Genomic DNA, 19,446 nt, shown 5'->3' with positions numbered 1-19,446 from the left:
TCTTTGTATGTTCTAGTAATGTAGTTAAAACAGCCGCATAATGGTTTATATAATTTATACATTAGTTTTGAATGTTTAGCACTGTGTGATACCTTGAGTGTTTAGAATAAGACTCATACAACGCAACTTAAGTAAGCCTCACGAGCTAAATCCGCTGTTGTATTATTTCAAACAGTTTAAAGGTCACACTGCTGAAGTTATTATTGAAGTAACCTGCAACATTTGCATGAGACGCATTTTATCGTGTGTGCTCGCGATTGATACTAAGTGTACAAACAAACAACCGACACTGTGCCTCATCACAGCGATGTGGGATTTGTTGTGAATGAAAACGAAAACGATCTCCCCGCTGCGAACTTTCTTACGCAGATGAGATCGGGCGCTCAGTCTTAGCCGCTTCGGAACGCATGGTTGAAAGGGAAAGAGAAAGATCCCATCCCGGTTCGGGTGGGTCGAATCGGATGGATGGTTGGCTAGATGGATGGGCCGCTGAGAAAGTGCACTTTGCGGTGGAGCGAAAAGCCGAACACTCTTCAAGACGGTGCGCTGACGAGCCCCACCATTCGACGAGCCGAGTCTAGCGAAACCCGTGCGAATCGATTCCGTCGGAGCTGGTGGGAACGTGGCTTCGTGCGTTCAGCGGCATTCAGAGTGCAAGGAAATTCGTCTCGGTCGGAGCCTACCGAACTATGGTGGCGTTAAGATAGCTTGCATTTCAACGTTGATCGTCCACCGCACAGGACGTTGGGTTTCGGAGTCTTGCTCCTCGGTGTGAATCGCTTGCATGGATTCTTTCTAACGCAGCTCGCTCTGTGTCGTGTCCATCCTGTCCGAGCTGCCCGCAGGTTCTTCTTGTGGCGTTTGTGCAAGGGTGCCGTGTGTGACCGTGTGTTCGTTAAAATTGTGCAACCGTTCCAATTGGCGCCAATAGCAGTGTACAGTGTGCTAGCAGCAGTGGTCTAGGGTTGAGGTTCGACTTTCCTAGGTAGAGGTATCGGTAACCTCAGGATAATCGTGAAAGCTCAGTGAACGGTGCAAAGGTTTGGCCACTACACGGCTTGCAATTTGGTAGTGTACGTAGTGAAGAAACACGGAATCAAAATGAAACTGCCAGCGTTGCTGTTCAGTTTCGGGCTGATAACAGGTGTGCTGTCGCAAGGATTTGGACAGCAGCCGCCACCATTCCGACCGGTGAGTAGCACGAAATACGACAGCAGCAACAACAGCAGCAGCAACAACAAAAAACTGACGACTCCAAGTCAGCTCTCACTTTCTCCGATTCTGCCACACTTGATCCGCACCGAGCACAATAATAGCAGCAACAGACAATATTGATAAAATGTGAGAAACAGGGAGAGTGACGTCGAGAAAAGGTGTGTGCATGCAAGAGAGCGCACCACCAGGGGTGAAAGATAGGAAAGCGTTTCACAGCCCCAACGAAACCGGTCTGTGACAACGCAGCCATCTTTCTTCCGCGGACATCTCGTGCAGAAGACGGCACGGGGCGATGTGCCAAAACCGGACAGGAAAGGCTACGCAGCCCTAGTCCGGCCTGCGTTATCCCGAAACGTGAGCTCCCCCCGCCAGAAAAAAGGCTACGCCCGAAGAAACAGAAAGATAGAGCGAAAGAAAACGGCAGTTTGCTTGTGTCGAAGGCCCTAAAGTTTTTGCTTCACCGAATCTTGTCCGAAAGGCCACGACCGGATTCCAACGCAACTCTCCCGCGCTCTCTTGGACTAGGTCTTTTTGCCAAGCACTTGGCAGTACCGACCGTAAAGGCACAGTAAAACCAAAAAAAAAAAAAAACAATCAAATCGAACGCCCCAAAAAGCCAACCCTAGCCGATACACACAGGAAGTTACACGATCCGGTCGAACTTACGCGACATTGACAGCAGTCCGACCCGGGTTCGTTTTTGCTTCCTTTGACCTTTAAGGTCTTTCTTGGTCGTTTCGAATTTTCTCTTTCACTTTGCAATTCCACTGACGCTACTGCGCGAAGGAGAAGCGAAGAAGCTAGTTTAGGTGAGCTGCGGGATGATCGCGATCTTCCGTGATCGGCCGCACTGGGGATCACGTTTGGCGTGCACCGTTTGAGCGGGCACTGTTTACTTCATCCAAGGGGATCTTACGACATTTAAAAGCTGCACTCGTGCACCAAAATAGTCAGTGAAATCGTTCTCCGGTTCCGATGGTTTGGGAAATTTGCAATTTTAATCTACAACCTGCCAATGCGCAGTGGAGCCGGTTGTGAAGCACCTGGCGGGAGTTAGAGTGGATCGGGAATATTTCAGGTTGTTTGTGTTGTTTAAATGATTCTGCTATGAATTTTATGTAGTATTGTGCATTTTTTGTAACTGATCATAACATTAAAAACCTCAAATCTACTTAGTGATATCTCCTATCAAAAAACCTCTTCTGCTTAGCATCAGCCAGGCAGGTGACTGAGGGGTTAAACCGTCGAAAAGAGAAGCAACAAGTTGATCCATTCGCAACAGACCGAATATTTGTAGCCGCAGTTATAAACATCATTGTTGAGTCTGCAAACAGTGCTCACCTCGTAACACTATGCCAGTCACACCAACCACTGAAAGTGAAGACGCTAGTGTGCGTTCATTGAACTCATGGGGAATCAGCAAGTGAGCGAAGCATCGTCGCGATTCGCATCGGCTCCAGCGTCCCACTGACTGGGAAGTGATGAACAGAGGTCCGGGGTGCGATGATGGTGATGATCAACGATCTTCTCCTTTTGACACGCGCGTCTACGTACGTGTGTAAAGGCTTATGCACGTTCGTGAATATGCGTTAGCTTACAGTACGCGGGAGCAGTAGGAAGTTCTTTCCACGACGCAAGTAACGATCACTAATGTCGTCTTTGTCGTCGCATTCGTGACCTACTGAAGGCACACACGGCGTGGCTGGATGTTTAGCAATGTAGTGTTTCCTGCTCGTGTGTACTTCACCTTCAACGAGACACAAGCAGCGAAAGGTAACAAGAAGAAAAAGGAACCGCAAACCGCAACGAAACGCTTCGCGATGTAGCGTGGGCCCTATCGCTCATATGATCGGAAGGAAGGACCGGCGGAGCGCGTGTCATGAAGATGTGCCTCGAAATCATAAGGTCGGCGGGGGGGGAGGGAGCTGGGTTGGTCGGAATGTCATCAAGAAGACCGTCTGCTGTAGTTCCTCTCTACTCCACGAGAAAGGTGTTTGGAAGAAAGTGAAATATTCATCGGTATGTTACGGCAGCTTTATTCCCTTTCGCGCGCGCGCCCGCCCTGCCCTCAGCAGGTTTACCACTCGTGAGCCGATGCAACACGGGGCCCGATGACAACGGTCGAGGACCAATGTCGTCAAGCCATCGAATTCTCGGCTCGGGCAGACGCAACTGCACATGAAACATTCATTCGTTTATCATTTTCATTTTCAACGAGTGTCAGCGGCGTTGTTTTTTTCTTTTATATTTCGCTTCCTGCTTGTCCTACTTCACCGTACACATTCCTTTTCGGGTGTAAAACATTTCGCACGCGGCAAAATTTCTCCAAAACTGAACCTGTTTGGTTTGCGTTCGGACGGACACATGTCTTTCCGGAGTCGGTTAGTGCTCGGTTTGGACGTGATCTGCACTATGGAAACAACTTTTTGTGCCAAACTTATGGATGTAGTTCTGGCTGCTTAATGGATGTAGTTGTAAAAGCGGAAAGCGGAATAATATGCAAGAAATTGTGCCGAAAACATACGTGTGTAACAATGTAATGACTGTGTGTGTGTGCAGTCCAATTTACACAACATCAACGTTATTGCACCATGAACAATTGACATTATGTCGCAATAAGTCGCCTTGCTTCAATTGTGCTGCCCATCTTAACCAACATGCTGCATCGTGTCTTCCACTTTGCGCAATTTTGCCGATCGAACACGATCTAAGGCAAGACGATCGATACACCACATCCTCTTTTCTGGAGGGTTTGCATATCGTGAACAGGAAAAAAAAGTTTCCATGCTTTGAATCGTAAACAGGCAAACGAGAACATCGTGCATCCAGATCTACTCAATTCTGGAGCTGAACGTTGGTTTTGCTAACGTTAATTTAGTGTGATATTATTGTGTTACGCTCAAACATGATCTACCAATATGGGAATGATGCCTTCAAACACCGTCCTTTCCTTGCACTGGTCGCGAACTGATGATGCTCAACAGTCCGAGTAAGTGATCGGTAACGGTAGCAGCACAAGAGCGAAAACGAACACCATTCCGATGGAGCAACACGGCTTTGTGCTCATCAATTAATTGATCCGCCTGTGAAAGATACACGTGTGCAAAACCGCACCGGACCAGAACGGGTGGTGGCGCCTTGCCAATCATCGCAAGATAAACACATCATCGTAGTCAAGCACCGTGTCGAAGGAAAATGGATTTCTTTGCTGGAATTTACCGAAACCCACTGCATCGATCGACTTTCAGACAACGCCCCAGTCCAAGAGGCGTCTTATTTTTACCGCCACAAAGATTATCACACCAATATTTTTCAGGCAGGGGAGCAGGTCACGATACGAACAGAATCAGCGACGGATGTAAACGCTTGATGGTTTGGCTTTTTTCATTTATTGAACGAACCATTTGTTGTGGTTCAGTTTTATGGCACCGCAATCGCATACGGTTGCGCGAAGGTGTGCTTTAAAAAGTAAATGGATCTGTTCACAATTATTCGCGTTATTGCCAATGCGTGATAAGCTGGTGGAAGATTTACAGCTAGGGTGTGTCACAGATGAGTGATTTCAGCTTCACTCAAAACGCCGATTGTGAAGAGAAAATAGTGCTCGGGGCAGTGGTAATGTCTGCTGAAATGGAATTTAATTTAGAAGCGGACGTGCAACAGAAGTAAACATTGAGAGCGAGCTGTTGAAAGAAATATTAATTATTAATGCTCATTAAAATATGTGTTGGTTGTTTTGAAATGGATTACAAACAGCGAGTTGAACGCGATGCATCGTTGGAAACTACAATCAGACCACCAATTTGTTCGACAAATATTTGTGATTCGTGCTGCGTTTTGCACATGTGGAATGTTGTATGGTTAAATGTTATTAGAGCCAGCGATGGGAGTGTACCATAATGGGTTGTGTCAATCATACCATCCTACGGTCGCTCTTTTCTGCAACGACCTGCAGTGTGTTGATTATTCTCCCTACTAATGACTGCCCTCTGGGCAGCTCGCACAGCTCAGTGCAGGCCATTAAACGATCGTTGTAAAAATTAAATTGCGATTAAATCAATCATAAAGCCCAGTGTCTGTGGCGCGGCGGTGGGAAAATAATGGTGCCAGCACGGTCAAATACAACCAATGGTATGGTTAGAAACAGGGATAGAGAGGGAGAGGGAGAAAGCGTCGTAACAGTGCCACAGAGCGCAGGCCACGCAATAGCTCAGTTTCCGGCGTGAGTTCGCACCTTAAGTTGACTCCCAACGGAAACAGCATCCCAAAATGGCACAGCGCTGCCGTCAAGAGGACAGCGAAGAAAGCCGGCAAACAAGTGCGTTCGAATAATTGTTCGGACTTACATAAGCTGCTCATCCATCTCACGACGATCACGATCGTCACTGGTGCTCGATGTCGCATCTTGATGCTGCGAGTGTTGTGTTGTTGTGGAAGTGACGGAAATACCAAGGGGAAACTTTTACTTTTCTTCCACTGTTTGGTGTGACTTTCTGGCGATTGGTGGCCATCTTCACTTCAACAACGCATCCGTTATAGTTGTGTGGTCAAGCAGAATAGTTGCCAACGTTGAAAATATACAATATTTGGTTGATCAATTACTGTTGGCTGATGATTATTAATGATTATGCAAGAGACAATTGTTTGATAAAAGTAAATGTTCGGCTTGGGTTTGAAATAACAGTATCTCGTCAAACGTACAGATAATTTGCTGATCATCTCAGCCGAACATCATATCATTGGACCATGCTGAAGCACAAAAAAAAAACAAGACTTAAAGATCTTATACTACAATTGTCATAACGACAAAGCGTTTTGTAACCGATCGATTTAATAGAAATTTTAAACATCACATTTTGTGAATGTCTTGATATCAAAACTTAATCACATAATTTATAATTTTTATACCAGCATCATAATTCTGCTCTACGAGATAATAATTACAAAGTGATTTGAAAGAAGAAAAAAACCTACATAAAATAAGAATGATTTCGATGATTCGTCAAAGCGTCGTTCAAAGAGGTGAAACCTTCGTTAGAAGAATGGACACCTTTTTGCTTCGACTTACTGTCAAACTCAAACTCTTTAACTTAAATGTACACATTAATTTAGGGAAAACGCAAACCCCAAGACAATCATCAATTCCAATTCAGCAGCTTTCTTCTGGCCATAGATAGCACTATTTTTCTGTTCCCGGCAGTAGAATGTCAATATTTCCCCCCGGCTAATGTCGCTTTCGCGACGGTACGCTGTCTAATTAATTTCAGTCAACAGCCGGCGGCCAGCATATCCATCACATTCTCCAGTCAGCGATCTACCACCAGTGATTTACCGCGAAAATACAGGTTTAAATTGCTGCTACTAAGGCCCCTCCTCCCCCCTCGTTTAGGCTGGTGAAATTTTTGCCAACGAAACTTGCAACCCCGTCTTTGCACGCCTGGCAATGGCATCCCGGCGATCACGCTTTCCGAATCGCAACGCATACTGCACCGCTGTTGGTGCATTGTTTCCACCCAATGGTTTCCGATTGGCTAGCGGCACTCGTGGAAGAAGGGCAAGCAATTGCGCCAGCTTGGCTTGGCTGGCCAGTGATCAAACCCGGGCCTTCCGTTTGGCTGCAGCTTCGATCGTCGCTGTTCAATCAGGTGAATGTGGAGAACATACAGCACATCGCAAATCGCGCACAAACACACGCTAAAAACGCGATGCGCATGCATTTCGTCGAGCGAAAGCACAAACCAAGCGATCGATGTTCCCAGCCTTAAAGTGAAACCCAAAACCCAACGCCAAATCAACCATCCAACTCATCCGCCCGACGATCCGTTCGTTCGTTCGTTCGTTTGCCATTTTGTAAATTCCTGCCGTTTTTTTCACGCCGTTGTTACTTTCTTCTTCTGCTTGTTGTATGCATTCCTTCTGCCGACATCGAGCCTGTCTAGCGGGCTAGGCCGGTCTCTGCATTTGCAATAGGAAATTTCTCTCTAAAATCCGCTTATACCAAAGCCTATATCATCGCCACTGCCATATTTCGCATCTTCGAAAACAGAAGCGGCGATCAGTGCACGATTCATGCGACTCGTAAAGAAGCGACTTTCCTGGGCTACTGCTGCTGTTCTACCCCCACCCGGCTGATGCGGATACGCGAATACGGTCCGCGTGATAGCGAACCGGGAGGGCGGCGGTGGGGCGAATCGATTGATTTGAATGAGAAGCGTGCCGGGGTACGGGGTGAAGCGCCGAAGCTGAATAAATTAAACTCATCGCCATATGTACACACAAAGAAAAATATTCGTGATGATGCTTGCCGCTTGCAGCGAGCGGCCTTTGGTAGGAGCGCGCACGGCCCAAGGGAAACGGTAAATCCGCACACGAAAGCACACTCATCTTCGATAACGACGACACACGTGAGATGCGCTTCAGAGGTGCCGTTCGGAAAGTGCATCCAAGGAGGATGCTTTTTCTTTTCTCCTAATCCACCCCTCTCCCTCGGGTGAAGAAGCATCGGGGAGCATTGCAAACAGGCGATCGATGCGCAGTTTGCCACGGCCTGGTTGTTATCCGTTTGGCGCACGGCCTCTCCAAAGGCCTCTTTCACAAGAAGGGACATCGCGAGACCCCACGCGATTGCTATCGGCATTGATGAGTGCGCACTAATGGAACCGTTGTTGGGGTCTTTAATCCCAAGGTGGATGTAGAATTCGCGTGCGTCCATGGTTGAATACTCGCTGCAGATACGACTGGCTGGCTGGTAAATGAAGTCGTAATTGCCACCACCAATCGCACGGCAGAGAGGACAGGCAGGTCGCGGTATGAGATGGTTCCACTTGTAATGGCAAATGAAGCTGTCTCGAGATGATGAGTGGAAAACAGGCCCAAAATGAGGCAAACCGCGCAGAACCTGGTAATTGCCGGGTAACCTACGCCCATGAGGTGGTCAATCGGTGGGACGCTAACACGTTGGTCCGATCGATTGTTCCATAACTGTAGAAAAGGTAGTGAAATTTCACAACCGAGGGTCACAATTTGGCGCGTTTAAGTAACGGTTTTAGGGCAATTATTTACCTGCAAAAACGCAACATAATTACGTACGCACACACACATTTACGGTAAGATGCGATGCAAGTCCTTCCAGTTGGAAAAGAACGAAGAAAGAGAAATCGTTTTACAGAACTAGGTTGGTAGGCAGAAAGGTTACAAGAATCATAAATACGCGTTTATGATTAGTGAAACATTTACATGGGGGATTCGAAGGTATCGTGAATGTTTATGAAGGGAATGCTGCAAATTTTCCACCGAAACCGAATGCCAACTCTACGGCGAATGATCATTGAATTCGCTCGAAGGTGGAACGATCGTGATCGTAATTAAAAATTAACACCCCCCACTGTCAAGTTACAACGCCAACCTTATTGGTTCCTGTTTGGTGTCAATTGAAGAGCCCAAGTTTTCACTTTTCCTCAGTCACGCAAGATCATGAAATTCGAAAACGATCGAATTTTTGCCTGCGATAGATATAATATCGAACCACTGCATGATCGTATCACACATGTGCAAAGATATGAATATGAAAAACATGGAATTTTAGATAAATAATTGATTATCACGATCGTGCGAGCTTTAAACAATCCGGTTTAAGAATTAGCAAACATTTCTTCGTCGTTGCAAATCATATTTACAGATAAGAAAACTAATTAGCTTATCGAAACCGTCGTAGCACCGAGTTGCCGCCACTAACTAAACATGGTTTGTTTCGCCTTACGATGGGAAGGTTTGCACATCTCCAGTTTTGATTTACTATCTACTCTTTTTCCATTACAATCGTCTGCTGCAGAAGATCGATTCATAGCACACATTGTTCATATTGAAATACTAGCATCTTCTCGTACAGTACTTAGGATGAGGTACAAAAAAAGGTGTCTAGCGCTTGATTACGCACTAAATGAAGCAGCAGACGCGGCCTATGTACGAAACCGTCGGCAGCGATGGCGGTTAAGATGTGCGGCACGGGCTGAGCATAGCTTTAGCTCGAATGCTTTTCAGACCGTTTCAAGAGCAAGACTCGCTCGTGCGGGTTTCACCTGCATTTTGCGCCACTCCAACATTCCGTTTGTTCACTGTGGGTGGAACGGTTGGTAATTATAATGGATATTTTTGTTTCTTTTCCCTTACAAGGAGATTTGGTCGGAACGAAAGGAACTACTACATAGTCATATTCACCATTTTTATCGAATTAAACACAACAAATGATGTAATAGTTGTAACAGTTGCCTCATTAAACACGAGCTAAATGTATTCGTTTAAAAATTATGCTCTTATTAGGGATACTGAATATTAATTAGAAAATGTGTTTAACAAAACAAAAACGTTGATGCTACAATTAGAGTGCGGTTAATGCTTCCTCTTGGTACGGCTAATTAAATCAAACACAAAGAACAATATGACCCATGGCTGCCAGTGGGCAGAGGTTTTTACATACACAAACATTCTCTTCGTTTCCGTTCGGCAATTAATTTCCCACACATTCCAAAGCTCAATTAGCAGGAGAAAGAGATTACATCTCAGCTTTGAACTTTTCCCTTATTTCCTTGCGTTTCAGCTACGTAGTCGGTTTATCGCCTCCCGGTCAAGTTGGTGTCATAAAATGCTACTTTTTTTTGTTCGTTTTCGCTCCGAAATGGAAGCGTCTTCCGTTTACGATCCACCGAAAGCCCACGCAGTAAGCGGCAAGCGTCTACTACGGCATTCGTTTTATTAGGATCTACCGCAGTCGAGGATCGTTGTTGGGGCGTTGATCAAAAGCAGCCTCCCGGAATGCCAGCGGCTTAAGCACGCGGGAATACCAAACGATTTGAGGGGGTAATATCATGAACTCAGTAAAGCGTTCGCGCCCGAAGAAGAACAGCCTTTTAAAATTTAGCGAAAGCGCTTCCAAACCCCAAAACCCGTACACGCTGCAACCAGACATGATAGCACCGAAAATGATCTTCTATGCTGAAGCAGATGGTGTAAAATACGAGAGAGGAAAAAAGCATACTCCCCGCGAAATGGAAAGTGACTGAGTGGTTTGGTTTTTCTGTCACGGATGATGCTCGGCCGCACGATCGTCAAGAGCACGTGTTGAAGGTTTGAAAAACAATCCAATTGAAGGCTCGAATCGAACGCGCACCCGCTGAAGGCCGCCGCACTGCACGAATTAGACAAGTGTAATATGCACAATTTTCTTTAATCGTCCGACCGTCTCGCTCGGTGCTAATGGATTTAATTATTATGATGAGTTGTTTTTTCTGCCACCTCCTGCCGCTCGTTCGCCAGCCATATCGTTTGGCGATGATTCTGTGCCGTGGAATCTTCTCGGACGGTTTCACTATTTTACGTGTTTTTTTACCTGTTCCTATTTTTTGTTGGTAAATATGAGTTTGTTCCGCCGGGCAAACTTCCGCTGTAGACCGGTAATAGTCAGCCCGCACGTACGCTAGTCCAATCGCCACAGCACGCACCGTGCCACTTGATTGTCAGTGCTGCCATTGCAGAAGATTAATTAATTTTAATTTCTGCTTTGCTCTTTATCCGACGCACCTTGCGTACGCTTTACATAATTCTTCACCTCCGAGTTGTTCCAGCCACCGTTTTCAAGCAAAGCCCGTCAATGGTCCTCCTACAGGGCGAAGGAAAACGAATTAGAAGCAATTTTTCATTGAATTTCTCCGTGCGAGATTCCTTTCACGTGCAGTGGGGCCGTGGGTCGACAGCGCGAAGGTGTTTAGGGTTGTCCAGGGACCAAACCGTGGCTACATCCGGTCCCCGGGGCCATAATTGACACTGGTACGGTGCAAGGTTGACGCTAATTTTGTCATTACGCCGGCCACCCGATGACGATGTGAGGTGTGATGATGGAAGCTGACCGCCGTAGCGCCGTTGAAAGCCATTTCCATTTTTCCATGATCATCGCCCGGATCGGGAAGGGCGATCATTTGTTAGTGTCGCGTTTGGTGCTATTTGTAACGGACGTTTCCAGTGGGAGTGGAATCCGATCAACACCACCACGCTCGGAGGTTCGTTTTCCGGTTTCATTCACGCGTGACAGTTTGCTATTAATATCAACACTGTATTTAATCCACGTTGGAAGATTCGTTAAAATACGTTTCTCTCTCTATTTATCTCTCTCTCTCTCTCTCTCGATTTCTATCTCTCTCTCGATCTCTATCTCTCTCTATCTTTCTCTCTCATTCCCATGCTCTGTCATCTAAGATACGATGAAAAATACAGCTAGATTAATGAAAGCAATTGAGGCATCTCCACCAGAAGAGGTTTAAAGTGTAAACTCTACACTTTCTGAAATTTAGGACAAACATATGAGAGAAATGCTGGGAGCACATTTGTTTTGCATAAATTACCCTAATTATCGGCGAATGAGCTGTGACTTAATTTATTGTTTTGACTTCAACTATTTCGCATGTTACGTACTGTAGCCATGGCCGCGGATTAGTGGAAACTATCACTTTCTTACCTGCTCGTACAAAAAAACACACACAAACACACAGACACACATTTGCCCACGTATATTCTTTAGGCAACAAACTCATTATCACTTTCAACTTCCGTCCGGTTGACCGTATCGTCGATGCGATCGGTATTTGGGTTAGCGCGGCTGTGAACGTGTGGCTTTCATTCGTCGCCCCGTGACACGGGGTGGAGAAAATGTGTGTCCCCCAAAATCCTGTCTCCTACCAAAACCCTTCAAAAAAGGAAGAAGAAAAAAGGCCTTTAACACAAACAAGACACCCAAAACAGCGACAAATTTCATCGGTCTCAAAAACAAGGTCACCGGAGACGCTCCCGAGCAAGGCCGGGAACAGCCGAAATAGGAATAAAATATTCGCTTTTTTTGATAAAATTTATAGAGCTACAGACGGTGAGATTCCAGATTTTTCCTGCAAAACGTTTGCAAATCTACTTTCCTTAATGTTCATTTTGTGCAAAATACTGGACACAGCACAGCATTCCACTCCGGTGCGGGAGTTTCCAATCAGGTGGAGGCGAGCATCGCTAAAATAGGGAAAGCAATTTGTACGTTAATTTGCTCATGAATATTGAGATACTTTCCCGCTCTTTATCTTGCTGACAGATATGTGAGTCGATTTATTTACATGCCTGTTTCGATTTACCTGGGCGGGAGAAATGGTTCTGAACTACGGCCAACAAATCATCTCTATTTTCGGGCCAATATCATGATCGAATAATGGTGTGATTTGCACATTTGATCTTGCACATACCAACGACGGGGAGTGTGGTCTCATGCACTGGTGATCGCTACATTGCAGTACAGTCCATCGATGAAGTACGGGATACACTTTATGGTAAAACTATGCAATGCCATATCCGTTGCAAGTGCATCCCTTGGTGGCAAGCAGCAATAGCGCATCACGCGTTACCGCAATTAATTAGGTGAGGTGAGGATGCCGTGCTGGTGCTGTTCGCTGCACTGGGTCTGCTCGCCTTTCGCATGATCGGTATTTACGCTAGTGATCGTGTGTAATTGAAATGAATTTGATTTGCCCTATTTAGAAAGTGCAAAACTGGAGTAGTCGTCAAATGAAAGTGTGCCATTGCTACTGTTTCGTTATGTATTTCGCTATTCCTCTTCAGGGAATTTGACATTGTAAAGCGTATTTATTTTACTGTTTTGCTTACAATCATTTAACCTGCTAGCGTTGTAACGTTTGTTTTCCAGCGTTTGTTTTGCAATAACCACATTGTGGCGTGAGAATACCGCCCAAGCATTGTCACATAATAGGGAGGTTAAATTGCCGCATTCCGGTACCGTTACCGTCCGATACAGCCACCAGGGAAAAAACAATGTACAAGTGTAGAGAAAATAACTCATTTTCCATTCGTCTTTGCAAGGGTTTAGTGATAAGTTGAGTTGCATAAGTCTTGCTGTGCGTTTGCATTTGTCGCTGCAAGTGATCTGTGTGGGAAAGGAAATGCAGCAAGCCACTACTGCACTACTGACCCACCGTGAAGACGTTCGTAGCGAGGCAGGCAAGTAAATTACAGCAACATAAACGCAGATAATGTGCGTCCTGTCCTACTGTACCGATTTGTATGTTTTTCCGACCCTGACAGTGTGACCCAATAGTTAAGTACACTCCAAAGGCTAGGTCCACATATTCTACACTGTTTACCCTGTTGGTCTTGTAGCAACTTTTTCGGACCGACGATCAATATTCACGCTTGACCAATAGCAATTGCCGAAGATTACCGCCAAATGTGTAGACTATTAAATGCAGCTCACAGTCGCTTTGCACAGAAGCAATTCAAAATTATGACAAAATATTTCAACTCAACGACGTCTGGTAAGGGTGAGGGTAGGGTTTTGGGTTGATGCGTAATACTTGGAGCCGTGTTGTTGTGAGCTGGCTGCAAAACGTTTCTGCAGTAAGCATATTATTCCAATTATTGTTCATCAAATGGCACCTGCGCAGTTTTTGCACTGGCGAAAAATGATGAACGTAATCGTAATTGTGAAATGGTGGATGTGTGTTTTTTAAATCCTTTGAAGTAGGGCATGCATGATCGGAATATATAAATACCATTTCAAGGATGAGCTCAATGAAAACGAATCAAAAATACCCTTTGCTAATTTCACCAATTTTGCTAATTTTTCAATGAGCAGACACCGAAAAATAATATCGATTCAAGGGTGAGCTGAATGAATAAGGATTATTTTACACTAATTTGGCATATTGAAACAGTCGCTAATGAACAGTCACTTTATAATGTAATCAAACATTCGCAAAAGCTTTCATGAGTTGAATGAAGAAATTATTTTTTCCTAAAAGAATGCACCGATTCACAGATCAACGATGCTACATGATCGTGAATGTAAAATAGACTTAAAAAAAAATTAAATAGTAAGTCATGCACTGTTCCAACTCAGAAAAGGTTAAACTGGCCAACTCAACTGCCCAGCCGATGTGGTACGAGTTTCACGCATGGCTACGCTTCCAACCCAAGATGATCGATAAACGATCGTACAAACCGATGGAGCAAACATTTCGATACGCTTCAATCGACCCGAACCGAACACACATTGAGCATGCTCAGCTAGATGCAAAAAAAAAACAAAAGAAAGAAATCAAACAGCAAGAAACTACTGCTCACACACGAACCTCCCCGCCTAGCAAGTGCACAGACAAGAAGCCCCTGAAGGGGTGCTCTCGAGAGAGAGAGAAGAAAGAAAAAAAAAAAACGATCGGCGGAACAGGTTGCTGACCACCGTCGACGAGAGATCTTAGCTCCCCGTCTGCGTGCGTCTGGCGAATCAGGTGGAAAAAGCATTCCACGCATATTTGCGCCACAGCTACAGCTTTTCACTTTCTTCCCGCTGCTTGCACTCCACACGGTCGGCACCAAATATGCCGTTGCATTTGCCACGGACGGGGAGGCGCCATTACGCACGTGGTCGAAACGGTTGCGGCTTGGGCAAGCATGAGCAAACCTTCCGCTTTACCGCAACTGCCACCAGAGCGCAAAATTTATGTCGATCGGTTTCCGATGCTCATTCCCTCAAGCCGCTTGGTAGTGTGCTGGGTAATGATATATTTTAATCATTTTATTACCATCATTCTCAAATCACACCCCTGGAAATGTATGTCACCACAGAGCGTCTGGTCATCGACCCCTTTTGGATAAGGATTGCTTTGGGAAGGAGGAGGGCAACTCAAACCCCTCAAGAACAAATCGCACGGCTAACGATCGACCGCAACACACACCTTTGCTCATGAAAAAACAGAGAAAAATCACCTCAAATCCAACCGTATGGAAATGAACCAACAGAGACGGGGGGTGACCAACTTTGCATTCGACTACGAATGTCGCATCCGGCCGGGTATGTTTATTCAATGATCTCAACCTTGGAATTCCGGCCGGGGCAGTGGACGGGCGAACTTTCACATATGCTCCGTCCAGCGTTCGCCGTGTTGCTCTTTCGGGATGAACAATTTCGTCAGAAGAGCAAGGTTCGGGTTCGCGCTGGAACCATGTTAATCAACGAGCAGCTGAAATTTGAAGAAAAAGCTCTATCCCACCCGTTCGCAGTTTATTCAGCGTCGCGTCAATAAACTGAAACCAACAATTGCGTTAAGAGCAAAACGCTTCAATTCGTTTAACAATAAACAAACTGTAGATGTTTTTGTTTGCAGCGTAAATTAAATGCAAGCCGATTCGATGTGTGCCGGTTGTTTGTGAAGGGTTGTTGCGTATACAGCGCAAGCAAAGTATGCATGAGACATGCGTCGTGTCCATAAAATTAGTTCTTCTTCTTAACGCGCGGCGTGTTGGAATAATGCCGATCAATTAGTTGCTGCTTTTCCCAAGCGATCTGCAATCTGTGCCCCCAAGCATATGGTGTACTACTCAGGAAGTGGCACCAGTTGGTGTGCCGGGCCCCCCATACACACAACAATGCACTCGCTAATAATATACTGCACCACTGTGAAAGGTTGGCGCAAACACGCGGCGAGTGTGATAACTTTCTTGATCTGCAGCAGCAGCATGAACCGCAAAAACGCTTCAGAGCATCGCTGATTATTCCATCGATGCAAGCAGACACGATAAGAGGCTGTGTGCTGCCATCTTCATTCGATGCATGCAGTTCCCGTTTTTTTATCGATTCTAAAATCTGCTCCATGGGAAACGTCAGCGTGTGGCGCAACGTGCACCCGGACAGAAGATACACATAGTATGCGCTGCCAAGCATGGGAGAAGGAGATCGCTGCTTCCAGTGCTGCGATGATGGTTCGTCTTCATCGTTCTCCCGCTTACGCCATAACGCAATCCCCGAGGCACCCGTAACAGGGGCAGCATAGGCAGGCGCTGGAAAAAATAAAACAAAACCCCAAGATAAATAAATTCTCTCACCGGTCCGGTAATAATTGGATCGTTGCGTTTCCCCGTTTGGGAGGGCGAGAGCGGTGGCGCTTGCCACATTACGCGATGGCGGTACTAGAGCCGTGGGAGTTTTGTGAACCCGAATTTCCAGCCCCCCCCCCCCCCCCTGGACTCCAGATTCGCACTCATACCCACAAACAGGTCGCACTCCCTCCTCTTCCGGCTTCGGGGCCGGTTACACGTACCGCTGCGCTTTTTTCATACGTCTTATTATAAATCATTCACGCCGGGCATTAGTTGATTCCTAAAGGCAAACAACACACCACAGCGGCGTCTCTCGCGTAACACCTTATTACGCTCATACAAATATTACGTTTGGCCGGTGAACCGGCAAAAGGGATGGATGCGAGCGCAAAGTTCAGAGCGAAAGTTCATCATTAAGCTGCATGGCTTTTGCACTGTGGCCAAAGAAAACGCCCACGGATGTGCCTGCCGGTTGGGTGGTTTGGGTGGTTTGCAAACTTAGTGCAGGGGGTAAGGGGGGGTGGGGTGGACTTTGCACGGCTGAAAAACCGCAAACGGGGCGGAGGCGGACGGGCGTCTTCACCGAGCTGTGCGAGAGGTGCTGCCCGGTTTGGCTCGCAAGAACTCGCAGCGATGCTAATGGACGGTGAAAGGTTAATCTTCCCGGTCCCGGGCTTAATGAAACGAAATACCTTTTCCCGGACTGCTCAAGAAATCAATTTGACGGCCAGCCCGGTTGAAACCACCGTGTTAAAACAAGGTGCAGTTTTGCGTAACCAAACGGCGTAGCGTGATCGAAATTAGATGAAGCTCGGATGATTAGCGATCGGAATGCATCGAAACGAGATTGATTTTATGGAGGCTTTTTGTTGCTAATCTCATGAACCTATCTCTCCTGTCACAATTTCTCCTGTCTTTTACCTAATTTGATTAAACAATTGACTCGCAATGCCCCACCATCGGCCGAACTCAATTGTGTTCGGTGCCGTTGGAAGACATGAAGAAAGCTGGCAAGCAAAGGCGGGCCACCAACACCAACCACAAGACAATTGGCTTGATGGCAGATGCGAATTGGAAGCAGATTTTGATTATTATTCGGCTATCAAACGACCACGGTCCGCAACCTCCGCCGACTCGCTTATTCTCTTTTGCCTCATGTCCACCGCTTCGAAGGAACCGTTCGAAAGCCTGCCATCGCACCAGGAAAGAAAAAAAAACTTACTTTCACAATGAATCAACATTTACTTTGCGTTTAGCTGAATGTGACCCGCGTGTGTGTGTGTGTGTTTATGTGTTATCCCTCTTCTTTCTATCACTGTCACTGTTATGTTGCGACGGGCTGTTGTGGCAACTTTCGGAACACTGCCATCGAAACCTTCCCCAACGTCTAAGACGTCGTTTCGGTGGTTTGCGTCGGAAGAGTTTAGAAAGATGGATGGAGCTTACACTTTTTTAGTGGCATTCCCATGCTCCTCCTGCTCACAAAGATCGTCGTGTGCACCACTTTTGTCAAATGGCGTCAAATCTTTTCAGAACAAATCGTCCAATTTGTCTTGTCCGTTTTCACGATGCAATGCGTTTCCCCCCCTCTTCAAATGTGTCCTCGTGGGAGCTGTTGAATGATCGTGCGTGTTACCGATTACACCCCAAACCAGCGCCCTCATCCTACGCTGACCCGGTCAGTGACCGTAAAATTAACGTTCAGCCAAGTGACAAGAGCCCAGAGGGCAAGGAGTACGCGCGCTCCACGCGCTTTAGCATCAACACACACACAGTAGAAAGTGGCAACGAGGGACATATTAACTAACGTGACAAAGCGATAAAAGCGCACTGGCCAAGGAAATGGCGCTGGACATCTTATTTGAAGGTACTTCGTCAAAGGTTGCCCGGGCAAAGGTTGAGCCACTGGGCGGCAGTGTGTGGCAGTGGTTGGTATGCCATGTAATTTTCGCGAGTCCATCGAATCCCACACCGGAACCATGCAAACGGGCATGGTGGAATTGCGTGACCACGCTAACGGTGGCGCTTTCGAATGTTTGTTTTTCGTATTGTCACTCCGGCATCACGGAATGCGGAATCTGTGTGATACGAAGCAAACCGTTTGTTGTTATTTCTCCCCACCACCACCTCCTCCTTCTCCTCCTCGTCTTTCATATCGTCCTATCCCAAACGCCAAACGGAAGTGATAGTGAGCGTTTTTAGCACTTTGACTAATGTTACGGCATGCCTGCTCGTTCATCAGAGATTGGTGGCCGTTGTTTCGCAGGCAGAAAGAATAAAGCTCCCGCTTCCCGCACCCTACACACACACACATGCGCGAGCGCGCGCCCGATATTCGATCAGAGCGCTTGGGACTACCAAATTATAGACATAGATTAACTTTTCAAACTAACGTCATTGGGGTGGATGTAGGGTGGTGGAGGCTTTGCAGTCACTCGCGTCGGTAATATTAAGATTTCCGCAATTTTCATTTCCAACTCCCTCTCATGATCGCCAATGATGGTGATTAGCTGCATTTCGTTCGGCCCCGGGTTGCTTTCCCTGGGCCCTTGGGTGGACGTTGCGCATGTTAGGGAGCATTTCCGGCTTCCCAGCCGATCGTCGCCAGAAAGCTTCGATGAGTTAAAATGGAAAATTAGGGGTATTTGGACAACACTCTTGAAAGATGGAAATTGAATCTCGCTCTGACATACACGAACGCGCGCGAGCGCCCAGACTTGATGGTCGGTTTAAGGGGTTTTGGGCATTTAGTCTGTGAACATGTCATTCTGGGCAGTTTATATGGGCAAAGGCAAGCTATTAGTGTACCATATCTTTCCTGCTTCGGAATGTTCCACTACGCCCTACACAGATGGTGATTTTTTTAAGCTCGCTCAATAAACCATAAATTGCGTCACATGCTTTAAGTACTCGAAACTTTCACTCCTTCTCAAAAGTGTGTGCGTGTGTGTTTGTACGATGTTGTTGAGGATGAATTTCCTATCCATCATCGTTTAGCACCCCGAGGATCGGACAGACAGAAGATGTTTGTGCACATGGGCAAGAAAAATCAGTTTTGATTGCGACACAAACAGCTTAAGCCGCAGAGCAAAAACTGTGGTATTAAATGCGCAACAATTAGCGTTTTCTGGCAAAGTTGTACCCTTACGCAACATTACGATCATCTTCAGTGCAGTAAGGAAAAAGTGCACGAAAAAAGTTGATGAGGCCGATAAAGTGGGCGCACTCGCACTAAATCCGTGTGCCCCGGAACGTTAAGAGGTCATGGCGTGGTGGTATCATAGCATATGCCCGACGGCCCATGTTTGGTACCGT

At 46.3% G+C, this 19,446-nt stretch overlaps 1 protein-coding gene across 4 annotated transcripts in view; it reads left to right on the top strand.

Annotated features, from left to right (window-relative positions):
• The first annotated feature begins 640 nt into the window (after positions 1-640).
• The window catches only part of LOC5668272 (daf-12-interacting protein 1), a 29,506-nt gene continuing 10,700 nt past the window's right edge, over positions 641-19,446 (top strand). The window contains exon 1 of one of the 4 annotated variants that reach the window (XM_061658012.1): positions 641-1,191. In XM_061658012.1, the coding sequence (XP_061513996.1) occupies positions 1,102-1,191 (90 nt within the window). In that variant the 5' untranslated portion in view covers positions 641-1,101. The remainder of the gene's footprint in view (positions 1,192-19,446) is intronic. The other 3 variants (XM_061658014.1, XM_061658013.1, XM_001689132.2) reach the window with 3 other exon arrangements.

The sequence above is a fragment of the Anopheles gambiae genome, chromosome 3 (assembly GCF_943734735.2).
Source record: "Anopheles gambiae chromosome 3, idAnoGambNW_F1_1, whole genome shotgun sequence".
NCBI classification, from domain to species: Eukaryota; Metazoa; Arthropoda; class Insecta; order Diptera; family Culicidae; genus Anopheles; species Anopheles gambiae.
This window is presented reverse-complemented; position numbering and strand designations above follow the sequence as displayed.